Source organism: Cygnus olor, chromosome 2, assembly GCF_009769625.2.
Source record: "Cygnus olor isolate bCygOlo1 chromosome 2, bCygOlo1.pri.v2, whole genome shotgun sequence".
In the NCBI taxonomy this organism is placed as follows: domain Eukaryota; kingdom Metazoa; phylum Chordata; class Aves; order Anseriformes; family Anatidae; genus Cygnus; species Cygnus olor.
Window position 1 is genome coordinate 40,542,814 of NC_049170.1, and position 18,493 is coordinate 40,561,306.

Consider the following 18,493-nt stretch of genomic DNA (forward strand, 5'->3'; position numbering starts at 1 on the left):
GAAACAGAGATAATACACCTGTCAAACTTTTTGTATTATTAATGTGCAAGTGAAAAAAATGTTATTCTTGTGCATGCTGTTGCCCTCAATACCAGCTGTTGACTGTGCACATGAATCAGTATTTTACATGGGCTGAACAGCCCTGCTGCCAGCAAGCACTCCAACAGGCAACATCGATAACAGCAGTCTACCCACACTCCATACAATTCCAGCTATTCTTCAAGTTAATAATAATACTTAATAAAGCTTCATCTCTCATTTGCAAAGAAAACCTTCAATTAATGTTAATCAGCATCCTCAGAATGTGATCAGGCTGAGCTTGTAGCTGGACGTGCCGAAACAGTTCAACTGGCAGATGGAGCATTTTCCAACTATTTTAATTAATGACTGCTCATTTCAAATGTTAATGCAATTAAATAAATAGGCAAAACAAATAAAAATAATGTACATTATGAAAATGCTACTACCAGAGGCAATTTTGATCAAAAAAGTGAGCCTTGCTCAAACCCAAGAAGGGCCCAAGCATACCCTGCTGGCTAGATAAGCTCTAATAAAGACAGGACTTGCTTTTGTTACTTGCTTTTTCCAACCATTTTTCTGGGATTGACATTTATATCACTTCCATTTTAACCTGCTGGCATCAACTGAGTCATTGCTTCTCCGAGTATTAGAACATTTTTCTGCAGAAAATGGGAAAGGATTTCCTTCACATGATATAGGCTTTTTTCCGTGTAAGATTTAGACTGCCCCTGCTTCTTGGCTTTTGTATTTGAACTAATTGCCTTATTTTTATTTTTTTTAAAGGGCTTTACTTTCTGTGAACCTTGTATACCATAGCACTGATGTAGTCCCACATTCGTTCGGCCTTATAAAGAGTTCACTTAGCCCCTTAATGCCTAGTTCAGTCACAATTAAACCACCTTCCCTGTTGACTTGGGATTGGTCTTTCTAAAGGCAGTGGAGGTGTTTTTAATTATTTGTTCTCTGGTTTGTTTCTTACAGCAGTCTCAGCTGTGCTTTATTATTCAAAGGTTAATGCAAACTGAGAACTGGGTAAATTAAATTTGTTTGGCAGCTAACAACCTGATGTATTACAGACACTGTGAAAGATGGATGGATGGATGGATGGATGGATGGATGGATGGATGGAAGGATGGATGGATGGATGGCAAGACTTTTGCTGTTGTGACACTTGAAAAGCCAGATTCTGTCTTTAAAACAATTGCTATTTTTGGTTCTATGGATGGTAGATAATGGATGTTCCATAATGTTATATTCTCTGTAACCCTTTTTTGTTAAGAAAGCATGTAGTTTAGAAAGCCAAGAAGCATTAACAGCTATTATAGAAAATTGATGTAGGTACCATGACTAATGAACTACGCCACACAGTACTAAGTCACTGCGTTGTATACAGGGAATCATGCAGTCAGAAGTTTTAATGAAGGGAGCCCAAGGAATTTCAGGTGAAAGAGGGTTTTATTAACTTTCAGTGAACAAAATGAATAGTTGAGCAGTGAACATGACATGATGTCGTATAATAATTGTATGCCTTGGGTACATTGTGAGGCATGGAGCATAGCCAAGAGCTTTCATCTGTTCTACACATAGGGTTATTTCACAAACCCCTGCACACTGTGGAAATCTTTATTGCAAACATAACGAGAATAGTTTCACAAGAAATGCCCTAAGACAATACCACATCATTTATTTGAAAAATCTACCAACACTGCATTCCTGTGGAAAATATTAATCAGATATCCAGAAGTCACTATCCCAATTGGTCCTAACTAAAATTCAGGTCCTGTATCAGTGACTTGTATCAGCAGGCTGTGAACCAAAAAGAAGTCTTCGTATTCGTTAAGAGGCCACAGCCACCCTGGGTAAAATATGTCTTTCTGTGGACAAGCATTACGCTGTATGAAAGGAGGCTACACTGGCTTTTGGAATAGTAATGCCCAAAAATTTTAGTAGTTTTTAATTTGTTGTTTCCAGGCACTGAATGTATAGGTGAGAGACTTTTCTTGTTGCATGTATAGGGTTATATTTTGTACATTTTAAATATTGTTTCAGTTCTGTGTTTTTAAATGAGGACTTTGAATTAACGTAATCCAACAGTTGAACCTGCTTCCTGTTATGATTTTTAAGATAGCATAACAGTTGCAGACTAAAGCAGCCTTCTGTACTAATGACTGGAGGAGTCCTTAGGACAGTAACTTAGAAAATGAAGCTGCGAGGTCATTTGTACCATGCTGTCTTTAGTACAGTGTGTGCTGTATAATAATGTGTGTAATTACACTGCTACTGACTGATGAGGTAGGTGGATGTGGATGTAGGTGAAAATAGGATGGCTTGTGAGGCAAGACAGTGACAAGACATCTCAGCAAAGTCTCTGTATCCTTGTACTGTAAATACTTCACATTTGCCCACTAAAATATTTGAGATAAGATGGTCAGGAATTTTCTGTGCTTATTTGAATAATTTATAATGTGATTTTAACACTTCTTCCTGGCTGAATATATCACTTCACTGACAGAGCTTAGGACGCCAGTGACATGTTATGCAGGACTAACTTAATAAATGTGATACACAATTTTAACTTACAGCATTGTTGCAAAACCAGTGGTACTGCTAGTAGAGTGTAACTGATGCAGTATTTTCTTAACTATATGTGGTCATCATGGTTTTTTTGTTTGTTTGTTTTCTATTTTAGTGCTGGACCCAAAGGAGACAACATTTATGAATGGAGGTCAACTATACTGGGGCCTCCAGGGTCAGTATATGAAGGTGGAGTTTTCTTCCTTGACATTACCTTTTCACCGGACTATCCTTTTAAACCACCTAAGGTTAGTAGGAGGATATTAAAAGTCTAGTAGGAGTCCTTTCCTTGTGATATTTTTTAATGTGTATGTTGGTATAATGCTGTAGGATGAAACACAAAACTTTCAAGGCAATAATGAATATTTAAACTGAGTATTTTGATGGAACAAATTTAAATAACTGCTTAAAATTTGCTTGCATGTCTCCAGTATAGCTGGATAAATATGGATTTATTTAGCAAATGGTTGCATAATTTCCAGCAGTTATTTGTTTGACTTGGATTTGTTTCTAATATGAAAGCATTTATATTTGAGTTGCACCCTTTGTAAGCAGCTGAAGGTACTTAATCTTTCCAGTTGACCCATATCATTCACCAGGGGTCTGTGGAAGTCTGACAAAATATGCACCTTTCGTGCTACTCCATATAAATTACTTCTCCAGATGCAAACTACACTACTCTTCATGAAACTATAATTAATTGCTTTCCATTGGTTTTCTGGAAGACTGTGGAAATATGGCAACAAAGACAAGAAATTGGAAAGAAAGACAACGACTTACAGAATTCCTTGCAGATTTGTTTTCTAATGCTGTCAGTGATGAAACTAACCACAAATGTAGAACTGTTCCAATAACATGAAGCTGGCAGATCATTATCATGATAGAGTAGGCTCTGAATGTCATACAGGAAATACCTAGTGGTTTTGAAGACTGGAGAAACAGAGGTGGGATGAAATGCACTTGTGCAAAATGTCATTGATAAGCAGTACGAATAATGGCTGAGAGATGGTGTCAAAATGGGGTTATATTGGTTGATCACAGGATTATTACAAACTACCAGTCTAATGCATCTGTGAAAAAGGCAAATACACTTGTAAGATGCATCATCTGGCATTTCCTGTAGAGATAAGGAATTGCTGGCGTCATACACAAGACATTTGTAAGACCTAATCTGGAAGACTGAGTACAATTTTTGACACCCATCCACAGTATCATGAATAGAAACTGGAAAATTTACCCAGCATGGCTATTAATAGAATCAAATAAATTGATGGGGCCTGTCTATTATGAAACAAAGTGAAGAGAGGTTAATTTTTCACCTTCCAAGTTAGAAGAATGAGGTTTTGGAATAGGTCTTCAAGAAGACTTATGGGAGTGGAAATATTTCCCTTCTTTTTGACATGTTTGTGAAAAGGTTGATACACCATGATTGCCCGTAATAGAGTAGTTGATTCCTATTTGATTATTGTGAGTACACTATTGAGAGAGGAGCATTTATAAACAGCATTTTGATGCTGCAATAGTAGTGTTTATAGTAGTTAACATTGTTATCAGGGGAAAGTTTTAAAAAAGAATGAGAGAGGTGAGTTCAAAGTACTTGTCATTCTGTAAACTGCACTTTCCCAACCAGTGACATAAAGACGGGACAAAACCACATTTTAGGTAGCAGATGCAGATGGCCAAACTTTGTTTCCTACTTCTAGCATTCCAGCTTAGGGAAGCTTTGAGGTCACGGATGAATATTGCAGGGGTTGTACACCCTGCTGACCACAAATTTTCTGATTTAGATAATTATGATATTCAGTGAAGAAAGAATTTGAAACTTTATAACTCCAAGCTTCTCATTCAGTCAGTTAAAGCATTGGCACGCAGCTCGGGCAATGCTCTGTTCTTGCCTTCCTCCCAGCCCAGGCCGTTCTGGCCTTTGTTATATGAGGTCCACCTCGACAGGCTACTTCTGTTTGCTTTATTGCTGCTTAGTCTGTGTGCAATAGCTGTAATGCAAGAGTTACATTCAGTACCCTAGCCAATTAAAAGGAGAATTATTTAGTGGGTATTGGCATATTCACTGGCTGTATTTCTTGAGTATTAAATAGAGCACATAGGGATATTTCTCCTTCCCATTGTTGAGTCTATTGAATTTTAGTCAATTTATTCAACAGCATCCTTTTAAAATAGAAGGTGACAGTCCAGTTTGCTGTTTCGCCAGTAGATAAAGACTTTTTCAGTCCACCCTCAGTTGTGTTTGGCAACTGTATTATTTTGAGACATGAGTAATGCAGCTGTGCATTGCTTATTAATGAAATACCAAGCAAAGAGGTGGTTCTTACCCTGCTTTGTAAAACATTTTTGTCTGCCTTTATCTTGATGCCAGTTGTCATTCTAAGAAATGTGTGCATATAAATCATATGAAAATGTACTGCTTGATAAAGGACGAGAAAGCTGATGATACCATATTGTATTACTAAAAGGGCAGTATTTATGATGAGGGAAATTGTTATCTATAAGAAAGTAATGAGTACATGTGCACAGGGGACTAGTGTCAGATAGAACTAATATTTCACTAGCATATTTTATACGCATAGATTCTTATTCTTTTCACTTGAGCCACTGTCATAAATAACCCGTGTTTTCAGTCCTGCTTTAGGAGCTCTTAAGCTGTTGCTACTTCATTACACATCTTTCCCAGATTCTGTGAAATTGATTCACAGGTTAAATAGCCTGGGAAGTCCCTTGAATAAAGCAGTGTGGGAAGACGAGTGCTGGCCATAAAGTAGCTTCTGCTAGTCAATATTGTTGGGAAACGGTACTTAAATATTTACTCCAAACACTTATTTCTAGCAAAAGAAAGGTATTGAGTTTGTGGAACATAACATATGGCATTATGGTACAGTGCTATCTGTGTCACCGGGTGCTGGCAACTCTTCTACTTTACCACAAGATTTGTGATATTTGGGGCTGTTCTTAAAATCATGGTTCTTAGAGTTATGGGAGTGGATAATGATAGATTTATTTTTTTCTAAGTATATTCCACTCCTCATGGCTCTATCAACTTAAAAAAAAAAATAAAATAAAATACAAAACTCTGGAATGTACTGGGAAAGTCATAAAGTATATCCCTGACTTGGCAAGGTTACCTCCATGTCAGTACACAGCAGAAAGGGTCTAATTCACGTTTCTTGCTATGATTGAATTCATACATTCCTCCTGAGATTTCTGTGGGCCACATTCATCCCTTTCTTACTATGAAGTAAGGAGGCATTTAAATGAGTACTGTCAAAATTGATCTTCTAAAAATGTGACCACAAAAGACCTGGGAAGAAACAGAAACTGTATTTCCCAGATGCGATTACTTGACCCAGCTTGAGGTTCCAAAGGCAAATGCCCATGTCACATAACATAGTTACTGTTAAAAGACCTAATACAAAGTGTATTAAAATCTGCAGAAAGATTTCCACAATCCCCTTTCCTTATCCTTGTTCTGAGATGTTGCACACTCTTTTATCGTGCGTATGTATGTTGCAAATGCATGTTGGGAAGCAAAAAATAATTTTTAAATTAGGAAAAATATATTAAAATTAAATTCTGGATACATATCTTTTTTATTATTATTATTATAATTTTTAAAAATGTGGTGTAGCCATTTTTTTTTGTATTATACAAAGATTTAAATATTTTCTAAAAGATCCAAATTCTTTCTATAAACCCTGTTGATGCTTATTCTGATCATTGGGCACCCTGCTGCGTATTGGAAAACATGAATTAAAATCAAAAAACTGAGAGCACATTTGCACATGAAGAAAAGATGTTTGAACCTATGTTTTGAGCATGGAGGGGATTAGCAAACGTATAAAGTAATTTTCGTTTGTTCTTCTAGATAGTTAACCTGCTTTCTTCAAATTTTACACCTTTATCTCTATTTTTCATGTCCTCTGATTGCACTCTGTGCCTCATTTTATGTTCATAGTTTTGTATACCCAAACATCAGACAATCAGGCTTCCCCTCAGTCTTTCCCCTACAGGTCATCAGTTTTCTTTTTGTCTGTCTTTGTACTGACACCTGTCAGTGTCTCTAAAGCTGAGCCATAAGCATAAAATCAAAGTAAGTTATTTTTCAACAAAGTAGGAGATACCATGTGATAGGTCAGAGTATAATTTGCTCTCATGATATTCCTTTTTTCCCCTTTGAAGTCAGTCTATTTCAGTCTTTCAGCTTGGTCTCATGCCTTGAAACCAGACTCCAAGCTTTCTGAGCCGAAGTGCAGTGACCCTTTCAGCTCTGCTTGCCTTTAAGACCCGTGGCATTTTGCTTTACTCACAAGAGCAGAACCCTGGTGCGGAGGAGAGAGTCCTTCTTCCACAAGGAGCTCCTCTATGTGGGCCAGATGCAGCTTGACCAGTGGTGACAGAGGCTGTCCCAGCGCAGCTCCAGTTGCTTTGTGTAACCGGAGAACAAGATTTTTAGAACAGCTCATCTGAGAAACGACAAATTAGCTTTGGCTTTCTGGGAGGCTCTGCTCAATTAAAAATCCTTGCTGGCCTCCACTGTGAGGAAGCTGCTGTAATGCTGTGCAAATGAGCTGAGCACCCCCTTGGCTGAGTCAGCAGGAACAGGCAGGCTGCAGAATTGCCCCTTCCTTTGCAGCAGTCCCCCAAGTCTCATGCTGGTTTTTATGAAATGAGGCAAGAGGAAGGTGTGGAACAGGTAAAGCAAGCCATAGATACGCACCTGATCTCACCTTCTGCTAAAGGCCAGGTGCCGGTGAGACTTCATTCTTGGTCACTTTGAGGCTTCGCTTCAGCCACAAATTCAGCATCTGTCTTGTAATGCAGCAGGCTTTACAATAAAGAAAGAAGCAGCCTGTTCAGAGCAGCCACTTACAGAAATGAATAAAAATACTTAGATGGCCTGCCAAGGAAATAACCTTGCATTTCTCCAATGCCTTAATGACCCCCCAGCCCTTTGTAGAAATACCTTTGAGGTTCCTTTTTCCTGCTAACTACCTTCCTTTCATCTGTAATGAATTCAGACTGTTTCTCTCCTTGGCTTTTACAGGGGAAAGGTCTCTCTTGTTCTGCTGCTTTCTGTGGGGTATTGGATGGGATATATAGTTATGCATAGAAAAGTGGGTGTGTATGTTTGGGTGTATGTGTGTATATATGTATATATATATACATACATATATTTGTATGTGTATGTATACATATATATGAGTAGGAGGTATCAAATCCTTCAGTCAGCCTGGAGAATTTAAGCTAATTTCTCTCCTTGGTCCATATACAAAATCAGTGAATTCCCCAAGTATACAAATTTTTTGACCTGAGGTCCTTTTAAAGTTTAGCCATCGTGACAAATTGACACCACAACATTATACAGGCTATAATTGTTGAAGGAAGGGCAGTAATTTCATTATCCTGCACACTGTCCCACCAGACCAGGAAGTCTTGGTGCAGTCTTTCATGCAGGTGTTTGCAGAAAACTGAGAGCTCTTCAAGAGCACACTCCCTCCAGGAGTTGTCACTACAGTGGTGTCTGCATTTTCATCAAGAATAATCTTTATTAATAACTTCTACTCAGATATTTGACTGTGTTCAGTCTGTTACAGTGTCAATTCAATTTAGCTGTAGCTGATACAATATGGCTATATCTATCATTATCCTAGTACTCTGCTAGCTTTATTTTTTAATTTGAGTGATTTATAAAATCTCTTAATCCCAACTCTACAATTAATCTTGCTAGGGACTTTAATCTCAGCTGACTGAAAAATGGTCCACAGGACTTGAAAGCTGCAAAATGCTAAATCACCTATAAATCAAAATTAAAATAACAGAAAACTCCATTTCCTCCCTGTACATCGTGTATGTCTATCAAGTGACTGAAAAATTGTTCTCAGCATTTGAAAGCTTAGCTGTCTTAAATCAACTATAAGACTGTAAGGAGAGTCTTTTTCCTTTGTAACTATAAAGTGCAGAGTCTATAGAATCTGGACTTAATGGCAATATTGAACATCTCTTCGGGTTTTTTTCTTTGTAATCATCATAACACTAATCTCTATGAACAAAATATCATTACGTGGAATCCTTCTCCTGCAGTACAAACTTTGTAGGCAGGGCTTCAGTCCACCTTCTCTTGCCCTCCCTATGGCTGTCGCCATGACATGATCAGCCTTCAGACACGATGGTCTCCTGTTACTGCTATCCCTGACATCCATCTGCCTCATCACCACTCTTCTGGAAGCTCTGCGTGCCGTAGGCTGTGTGTCTGCAGGCAGTGCTGCACCTATGGGGCAGTGCACAGCACTGGGCCCGGGGTGCATCAGACCCAGGTGGCTCCCTCAGAAACTTCAATGCCTCTCAAAATGACAGCATCACAGAGATGTGGAGAATGGAAATGCAGGAAGAGATACATAAGGCAGAGGAAAGGATCTATAACTATATTTTATTACCAATAAATGCAAAGGTCACATTTGATAGAACAATATCCTGTAAACCTCTGAGATTTCCTTTGCATTTAGTTACCCGAGAGTTCTTCTACTGAATGCCAAGTTGAATTGCCATTTCTTCTAATGAATAGCCTTCTTTTTCACTCTGTTTTAATATACTAATTTATATCAGTAGTTTTTATTTTTTTAGTCTTGATGAAAATGGCTCTATCCAGCTAAACTCTTCCTGCTTCTCCCCTCGCCCCCAAAAAAGCTTAGAAGGTTCATAATTTCTTCCTGTTTCCTATAAATACCCAGCACATTAAGCTCCCCATGAGGACCTGTAGAGTCATCTTGTGGGGGCTCTCTTCTACCTCACAGTGATGGTTTGCATACCGCCTGTCAGGTTCACTTTCAAAAGGGGACATGATGGCTATCAGATGCTTGGGAAACTAGGTATTTCTCTTATATCACATGCGTTTTCACTACTGCATAAAAATCTACTCACAATCTAAAAATACATCATACATCAATGTTCGTTCTCGTCTTCTTTTATGCACACAGATATATACGTTTACAGATGTGAGAGAAAGAATTTTATATTTATGATATCACTATAGAATAAGAACAAACTAGTAAATGTTCAAAACCTAGTCAGCTATGGTTCTGAGGGGAAAGAGCACTTTGGGGACTCAGAGGAAGTGCATGTGGACGATTCAGCCCACATGGTTTATTCTATGAAAGGGAGGATTTGTTTTGTAAAAGTTAAATGGGCAGTAATTCCATAAAATTTTGCTTTCTCTATAAATGGACTTTATTACTGACTTTCCATATACAGTTACTAAATATAATAAAGATTATGCTGGCTATAATTAAAAAACATTTAAAAAACTCATACTGACATTGTCAGGCAAAGCTTTTGACATTTTGCATCATAAAATAGTTTCTATTCTGAACCTCCCTTACCTGGACAGTTTTCCATTTCCTTTATTCTCTCCTGCTATTCTTTTATTTTCAGAAAACTGAACAACAATTTAACAATTTAAGTTAATTTTTTACTTGCCCTCTCAGGTACATCAAAGATCAGTTAAATTCCTCTTTACTTTTTCTGCTATTAGATCTGTGTGCAAACCGGGTACATTTCAATAAAGTACACATTTAGTGTTGCTGTGCTTATTGAAATGTATGTTTTTTTCCTGCAACAGTCGATTCAGTGAGACAGTGTGAGTAGTTACTCAGCTTCATAATTACCGTGGATATAATGAATAATTACTCACATTGCATACCGTTTCATTTTCAGCAGTGTTAAAGGTTAACTCATATGAATGCTATTACATGCCTTTTAAATCATGATCACTTCTGGCTAGTTATGTCTCGCGTGGTGCATTTTGTTACAGAAACCACAGAGTAGTTTGCATATCAGACTTTTCTGTAGGTCAAACAAAAGTAACTGTAAGTTATTATTTCCTGCTAATGTAGATGACATATATTTTCCTTTGATGTACGAAACTGTAGCTATTACCAACTGAAGGTTTGTAGGAACTGGCTGAAGTTCATTTCTTGGCATATATTTAAACCGTGTTCTTTAACAGTGATCATCATATGGTCTGTCATTTATTATGCACTTTATGTGATAATCCATTAAGTATCTCAACAATTGCTCATGTACATGCTACAAATCTGTAGTTGCAAAACAAAGATGGATCATCTTGTTGTAGAAAGGTAGCCTCAGCACTGGATATAGCTAAAATGAAGTGCACTCCGTAAGAAATTTAGGGATGATAATTAACATAAAGGTTAACATGGACATTGTGTCACTCACAGCTATAGATAATATTCACTTAGATTGTTTTACAGTATTGCTCTAACATTACTAAAGAGCGAAGGCCTGATCTTGTTTTTATTATTCTTTCTATTTGAGGAGACAAACCTATTGCTCATAAAGTCTGAAAAACTGAGATGGGAACTACTTGCTCCCTCCTGAGCTCCACGAACATCATCATAAAGGGCATCATATTTTTAATATATATATAACCTTTTATGTATGCAGTACAACTTCTTCCACTTCAGGTAGTGCCACTGTAGTTTTATTAAAACAGAACTCCTGGGGAATATTAGAGAAAGACAGAAGTTTCATCTCAGGAATGACTGCAGGATTGTGCCCTTGTAAGAAATGAAAGAGCTTGAAAGGAAATTTTGCAAAACTGCGGGAATGAGAGCCCTGGGATCTCAATCCTGCTTCCAGTGTTGGCTGAGCAAAAGGGTTTTGGTTTTGTTTATTCTCCTGTAGACTCTGAATCTTTCATCTCTCCCTGCACAGTTGCCCAGCTTCAGTGGGAGCAATAAAGAAAAGGGGATGGGGGCTTGAACCCAAACAGGATGAAGAATGCAGTTCCTCAGTGCATGCTATTACGCTCTTGCATGCTAGTGTGCAAAACCAGAGAGTCATTTCTTCTTCTAGACATATTTTTTAAGAATTATGACTGAATTCAGTGGAGTCTGAAAGTGCACAGGTTGTGTTTGCAGGACCAGCCCTTTCAGATCTAAAGCAGCGCCTTTACATGCCTGTCTCGCACTGAAGTTTAAGCCAGTCACCCACACGGCTGCCAATGACACAGTGGCTTCTTGGGTTTACACCTAACGTATGAGTTTTACATGCAAAACAGAGAAAGTGAGTGATTTGAAGACTAAACCTTGCTGGAAAACTGGTGTTCAAAATCACCCTGACATACAGGAGTGATTTGTCTTGTCTCCGACCAGTTGCCTCCAGTCACTCAACTGAAATCCATTTTACTTTGCCCTTCCTCGGTTTTGTAAACAGTCTTTCTTCTGTCCTAAAACTTACTCAATGAAAAGCTTTACATGTACTTCTTTTCTCTGTAATCATTTTCTCTCCCCCTTTTAAATACATAACCTCATTTTCTTCTTAGAGACTATATAAAGTTGTTTCTTTTAATTTGTTTAATTCTGTTTTACAATACTCAGAAGGGTTTAGCATTCAGCAGTAGGTAAATAGATGAGTTTGTTATTATTTATTTCCAAATATGAACATAAATTCTTTATCATTACCTATCAAAAGCTTCTTTATAATACTTCTACAGTTTTCAGAAAATAGTCCTATTTTTCCCTATTTCCTGCAATTCACATTACTCTGACCTGCACTTTTATTCAACAAAAATGAGATATTCTCTAAAAACTGGAGAATCAAAGAGAGTAAATCCATAGAGGGTACTTATCTTTCAAGAAAAAAAAAAAAAAAAGAGATAAATTACTCCTCTACGATTCAATTGTCGGAGGATAACTCCTGCTATACACCCACACACTCCCTTGAGCTTCTGAATGGGATTGTTTAGGTGTTTTCATTAGGGAATAAATGGAATTAGAGTGCATCATTTATAGGAACCATTTAAATGGCATCAAAGGTTAAAATATGACAATATTAAAGAAAACAGAGTTCCCCTGGAACAGTGTTATCACTTGACTTCTCTCTATATACATAACAGAGATGACCCTGCATAACTTTAAAATGTGCGTATGGCAAATGCAGCGTCCTTGTCAGCGTTTCCCATGTTAGATGCAATTTGAGGCAATACCTGGATGAGGAAAGCAATATGTCATCCCAGCTGTCCTGCATCTTACTTACATTTCTCTGGCATATGAAAATGGGATGGGGCTTCTCACCTTGTCCCTTTTTAAAATAGCTCCTAAGTTCATTACAATTTCACTTTGAAATTGAACAGATCTGGGGGTTGTGTAATTATCCCCAGGCCAGAGGTTACAAGGTAATTGAAGGTAATGGTTTTCCTCCAAGCTGCCCCAGTTGCTGAGGAGTTGGACTGGGGAGCCACCTGCTTCCTCACGTGCCAGCTCCATCAAAACCACCAACACTCCACAAAAGGGGGAGAGGGCAGGCATTTCCCAGTTTGCCACAGGACATGGAAATCTGTGGGGCCAGTCCTAGCCCTACCACTTTTGTTTATCTTTTCTGTGGTTGTCTCTTCACCCTGACCAAGGAGGCCTGGGTGGCGTGGGCCACCGCCAACCATTGCAAGCTCTGTGGCATCTAGGGGCAACGTCACCTCCCACCACCTGTCCACAGTTCCTGGCGTGTCATTCATACAGCTCCTTCTGAAATTCTGAAAACTTCAATTTTTTGTTGTTAAAGTGTCTCTGTGTATTTGTACAAGCATTGCCAAGTGTGCTGGCATGTTTGGCGAGTGAGTGACATATCTGTCAATGATAAGCAACGATCCTTATCTTGTGACTGGGTGCCCTCCTCAGTGTCATGGTTTAAGGTATACTCATAGTGAAAAAACCTACAGTTCAATTCTAAGTATTTGCAAAAAATAGCCTTGCAACTACAAACAGATGTAATCCCACCTACATTTATCCACTAATAGCCTAAGATGACAATGCAGTGTTGAACCGTTTATATAAGATGTGAACTACCTCCATTCATTCCAGTGGCTCTCCAAGTCCTGCCAAATTTCCAGTGTCCCTTCTTGGATGTTTCAAAGGGAACATGTGGCAATGTGTCTGTCCTCTAAGCTGACAACAGAAGTTACACATTAAAATACAGGCTCACATTGATGGCATTAATTTTTTAAAAATTTTTAAAATTAAGTAGGCTACAAGCTTAGACTGACCCCTATCTTAAAATAAATACAATAGGTACAATTTAATTCATGCAAAGTTTACTCAGTGTATTCAGATATTGCTGAATAAAGTCCTCAAATTGTTATTCATGGAAGCATAGGAAAGCACCTTTTTTCAGGAAAAATAATTAAGCAAAAACTTTATTCCAACTATATACTAAGTAAGAATATAATACTTATAATTAAGCCAATACTGAAGTGTTTGCCTGAGTCTTGGGACAGCCTGCTGTGAAATATTCCCTGATTCAGTGTTATATCAGGTGTTATATCAGGTATTAATAGTGCCTTAGAGTTAATCTGTCTGGGGACCTAATGAACACTGACCTAATGAACACTGACCTAATATTTACAGGGTGCTCCTCCACACCAACTCCCTTTGTGGACACTTTTAACACACAGTGTAAGGCATTTTGCCACTTCTGTGCATTTGTAACCTTCCTTATTCACAATAACTTCTCTTTGTAGATGAACATTTAATTTTATCACTGAACACTGCTTTTTTGATCTTTTTGAGACTTTTCACTCCAAACGCTGGATGTGCTTGGAGTTCTTATGGGAGAAAAAAAAAAAAAAAAGAAAAAAAAAAGATTGTCTGGCTATAGTGTTTGGATGAATTGAGCTCATTGTGCCAGAAATATTTAAAATTCTCATAAAGGTATTGGAAGTGAAGCACTTAGGCTGGAAAAGAATAAGTGAAACCACGACATTAGGGGAAAAAGGAAAGAACTTATGAATATGTAGAGTACAGAGCGGCAAACTGTTCAAGTGGCCTATCAGTTGGCAATACCTTTAGCTGCATGTAAAAACTGGTGAGCTTTCTTTGTTGGGATCTTTGTCACATAGCTCACTGATCCATGACACTGCACTCCAGGAACGCTTTCCCAGATTTATGTGGAAAAGTACTTACGAGAATAAATATTTCTTCTTGAATCTAGCGCTGTAATACCAGAAATCTACTGCCTTTTCCTTCCATTATTTTGTCAAAGCGTCTTGATTTAATCAAAAGGGGCAGAATTGCTCCATGTTAGATAGTGATTTTTTTCTTAATAGAGGTAGAACAGGTACCATGTTACTTCAGTTGTGTCCTCTGTTCTGGTTCTTGGTGAGTGGCCCGATCTTAGTCCTCCTAAAATCACTGGGAATTCTGGTATTAAATAAAGCCAGAAAAGGGGCATGCCTGCCATCAGCTTCAATTTCTATCCAGACCCAGATTTATCTGCATGGTAGAGTAGGGATAGGTTCATAAGTACTCCCAGTTATTAGCACTAGCAAATTCTAGTGAAGAATACATGTTTCTGAGATTTGAGGTGTGCTTTGCCTGCAGTTGTCTCATGCCCCCCCTGCCTGTCTATTGGCTGATGAGGTAGACCACCAAAATGATACATCTTAATTTTAGATGTTATGAACACATTATTAAAACTATCTGGTTTAACTTGTCATTTGTGTAGAAATGATGGAGAAATTAATCTTTCATGGAGATCCCAAGATGCAGGGGTTTTGTATTGTCCCTTCCTATCCAGTAGCCTCAGTACTTATTCTGAACTACACAGAGGACTTTAATAGCTGAAATTATTTTAAAATAAAAGGTCTGTATCTTCCACTTGATGCAGAAACACATCATTCTAGACTAAAAGAAATGATCTCCTCCTCAGTGCAGTAGATATAGGATCACCTGGGAGAGCATATAAAATGGGTACTGTGGTGGTTTCACCCTGATGAGCAATTAACTCCACCAAAACCGCTCCTCCTCAAAGGAAGAGGGAGAGAAAATATGATGGAAAGGGCTCAAAGGCTGATAAAGGACAAGGAGACCACTCACCAACTATAGGCACGGGCAAAACAGATTCAGCATAGGGAGATTAATATAATTTATTACCCATTTCTAACAGACTAGGGCAGTGAGAAAATAAAAGCAAGCTAAAAACACCTTCCTCCCATCTACCCTCTTCTACGTCCTCCCCTTGAGCAGCACAGGGGAACAGGGAATGGGGGCTGCTCGGGGGGAGCCTTCCTTTTCTTTCTTCAATCTGCTCTCCCAGAGGACCACCCAGTGTCGCTCATGGCTCGGCTCTGGCCAGCAGTGGGTCCCTTTGGAGCCATCTGGAGCTAGCTCTGATCTGACATGGGGCAGCTGCCGGGCTCTGCTCACAGAAGCCACCCCTGCACCCCCCTGCTGCCAAAACCATGCCACATAAACCCAATGCACATACAGAAATCCTAAAAAATAAAATACACACACACAAACAAAAAGGTATTTGGAAGCAACTATACCGATTCAACTGTGACTTAAATTTGGAAATGAAGAATAGCCTTTTTGTTCCCATGCAAGAATAATGAGATCAGTGGGACCAAGGCAAGAGGAAGCTAAGAAAACTTGGAAACTTGTCCCATTCTTACATTGCAGAAACCAGTTCCATTGCTGGCCACAATTGGAGGAGGCAGACTTTTATTTTGTAATGAATATCCCTATTTTGCTCAATCTTTAACTGGCAGAATAGTGTAATTTCAACCAGGGAAGCAAAGTGGTCTTTTGTGTAAATTTTTTTTTATTGCTTAATAATCATGTAATTATTGGCTTGTACACCACTGCACTTAGACACGCTATCTTTTCTAGGTAACGTTTCGGACAAGGATCTATCACTGTAACATTAACAGCCAAGGCGTCATCTGCCTGGACATTTTAAAAGACAACTGGAGTCCAGCATTAACCATTTCTAAAGTTCTCCTCTCCATCTGCTCCCTCCTCACAGACTGCAACCCGGGTAAGACGAATTAAGTTTCACATTTGCGTTCATTCATGATTCGTGTTCTGTCAGCTATTGGGATATGGTTGGTGCACTGTTCTACTGCTATGTACTAAAAAAGAGACCAAAAAAATTAAGTTTTAAATTCATTTAAATTGAGGCATAGTAAAGAAAGAAAACAATTTTAGGATCTCATGTGCCTTTTTAGTAGTTGAAAATAAAAATCTGTTAATTCAGAAGTTTAATCAGTGGAAAATACCTTATAGTAGGCACTAATTTGGATATTACAAACAGGATATTTGTACCAAGAAATATTAATGTGTTAATAAATATTGAAAAGGAAAGCTTTCATTTAAATATGCTGATAACATGTTCTCTGAAAAGAATATTAATAGTACTGACAATGATAGAAGTCTAACACAGACTCTACAAATAATGAAAATTAATTTAAAAGAAGTTTATTCAATATCCTGGACAGCCAATATGAGTATTCAAAGCAAGCTGTCATTCATATTAAGTAGCATAGCACTTAACCTCTTCCCTCAGCTCTTTTAGATTTGTTTTCTGCAGTTGACCACTAGATCTGTAATTTGCACTTTCTCTTTCCCTGTTTGCCAATGAATGGTTCTGACTGTAGCCGTGGAAAATTGTAATATATAGAAATTACTAAAGAATCATTTAAAGAAAAACTAAGCAATCTGTTTGCATATCTTGAGTGTTCTTGTGGTTTTGGTTTTGTTTTGTTTTGTTTTTATTGTAGACTTAGTTTTGTTTTATTATTATTAATTTGCCATCTAGGTTTTAAAACTTTAGGTTTCCTGTTTCTATAATTTTCTCCCCAACCAAAAGGATAAAAAAACGTTTTTCAAAGGCCAGAATGTGAGATTCCTGTGCAGTCAGGTGCCAAGTCAAAGGCTGTAACAGGAGACTGAGTTATTTCAAAGCTCCAGATAAGGTGAAAGTGGACTTTCAGTTACAATTGGCTGCATTTTTTTCATGTGGGTTTGTTACTGCATATAGCATTAAAAACTGCAGCGTTCTCCCAGCTGAGAGATGGAGCTGTAGGGGATCCCTGCAGTCTCATTCCAGGCACATTTATTTCAGGAGTGCTTGCTGGGCACTCTCTGTTTACCTCTCAGGAAGATTGACTTCTGGCAGTGCCACCCCAACCGATGCAGAGGTGCCTGTACAAAAGCAGGTGGATTGGTGACATAAGCTTAAAGAAAAGCAAATGGATGTTTGCTCAGCTGTGTTAAGGTCCAGGTAAAGAGCTTCAGAGACACCGCTGTAAAATCAGTAGCTGTCTATCAGCAAATACGGCCATTTCAGGATTTAACAGCAGAGCTGTGTCGGGGAGTGAGGAACTGGAAGTAGATGTGCACTCAGTTGTGCTCACCTGTCTTTAGAGGCAGGCATACAGGCAGCTTGAAAGCTGGCCAGTTTCAAGCAATGATTTGAAGTTGGGAAATTTACTATCTCTGCCCTCTCAGTCTTTATCCTTCCCTTAGGCTAGTTTACAGATGTTGTTGGCACAACAGTGAGCAAGTAGGTCAGAGGAACACTGAAAACTGTTACCCATAGGATATGATCATATGCAACAAGTTAATGTACTAAAAATGGGAAGTTACTCTTCAGTTTCTTTCAGTTAGTAGCCATAAGCAGTCACGACCGTAGTAAGTCAAACAATTTTATGACATTTCATTTTCAATTTAAACATTCTCTTTAAATATGAAGTGGTTGTGGATTTTGTTACTGTGCCCTGTTAAAAATTTGCTATGTTTTTTGAGGAATGAATGTAATTTCTTTACTTGTATTGTGAGTTCCCCTCTTATGAGGAGCTGATGGCAGTAGCTGTGAACTGCTGAGTCATTTTGCCTTCCTTTGAGATGACTTGCCTAGTGTTAGATACTTTGTTTTTATTAAAAGGTGAACTTTGAATTTTAGCGATCTACAACACAAGGCTTCTTACCTTTCGGTGTATTGCCTAACATGCTATAGCCTGTTCTGGCTGTACTGCTTGTCCCGTTCATTTCAAATGAAATTTTATCATTAACAAATCATTGGAATAGATGTTCCT

General features: G+C 38.2%; 1 protein-coding gene across 2 annotated transcripts in view; it reads left to right on the forward strand.

The window, feature by feature from the left end:
• Nucleotides 1–18,493, forward strand: part of UBE2E2 (ubiquitin conjugating enzyme E2 E2) — a 218,475-nt gene that overhangs the window by 177,457 nt on the left and 22,525 nt on the right. For both annotated transcript variants that reach the window (XM_040548298.1, XM_040548299.1), the window contains exons 4-5: nucleotides 2,711–2,843; nucleotides 16,287–16,434. In XM_040548298.1, coding sequence (XP_040404232.1) covers nucleotides 2,711–2,843; nucleotides 16,287–16,434 — 281 coding nt within the window. The remainder of the gene's footprint in view (nucleotides 1–2,710; nucleotides 2,844–16,286; nucleotides 16,435–18,493) is intronic.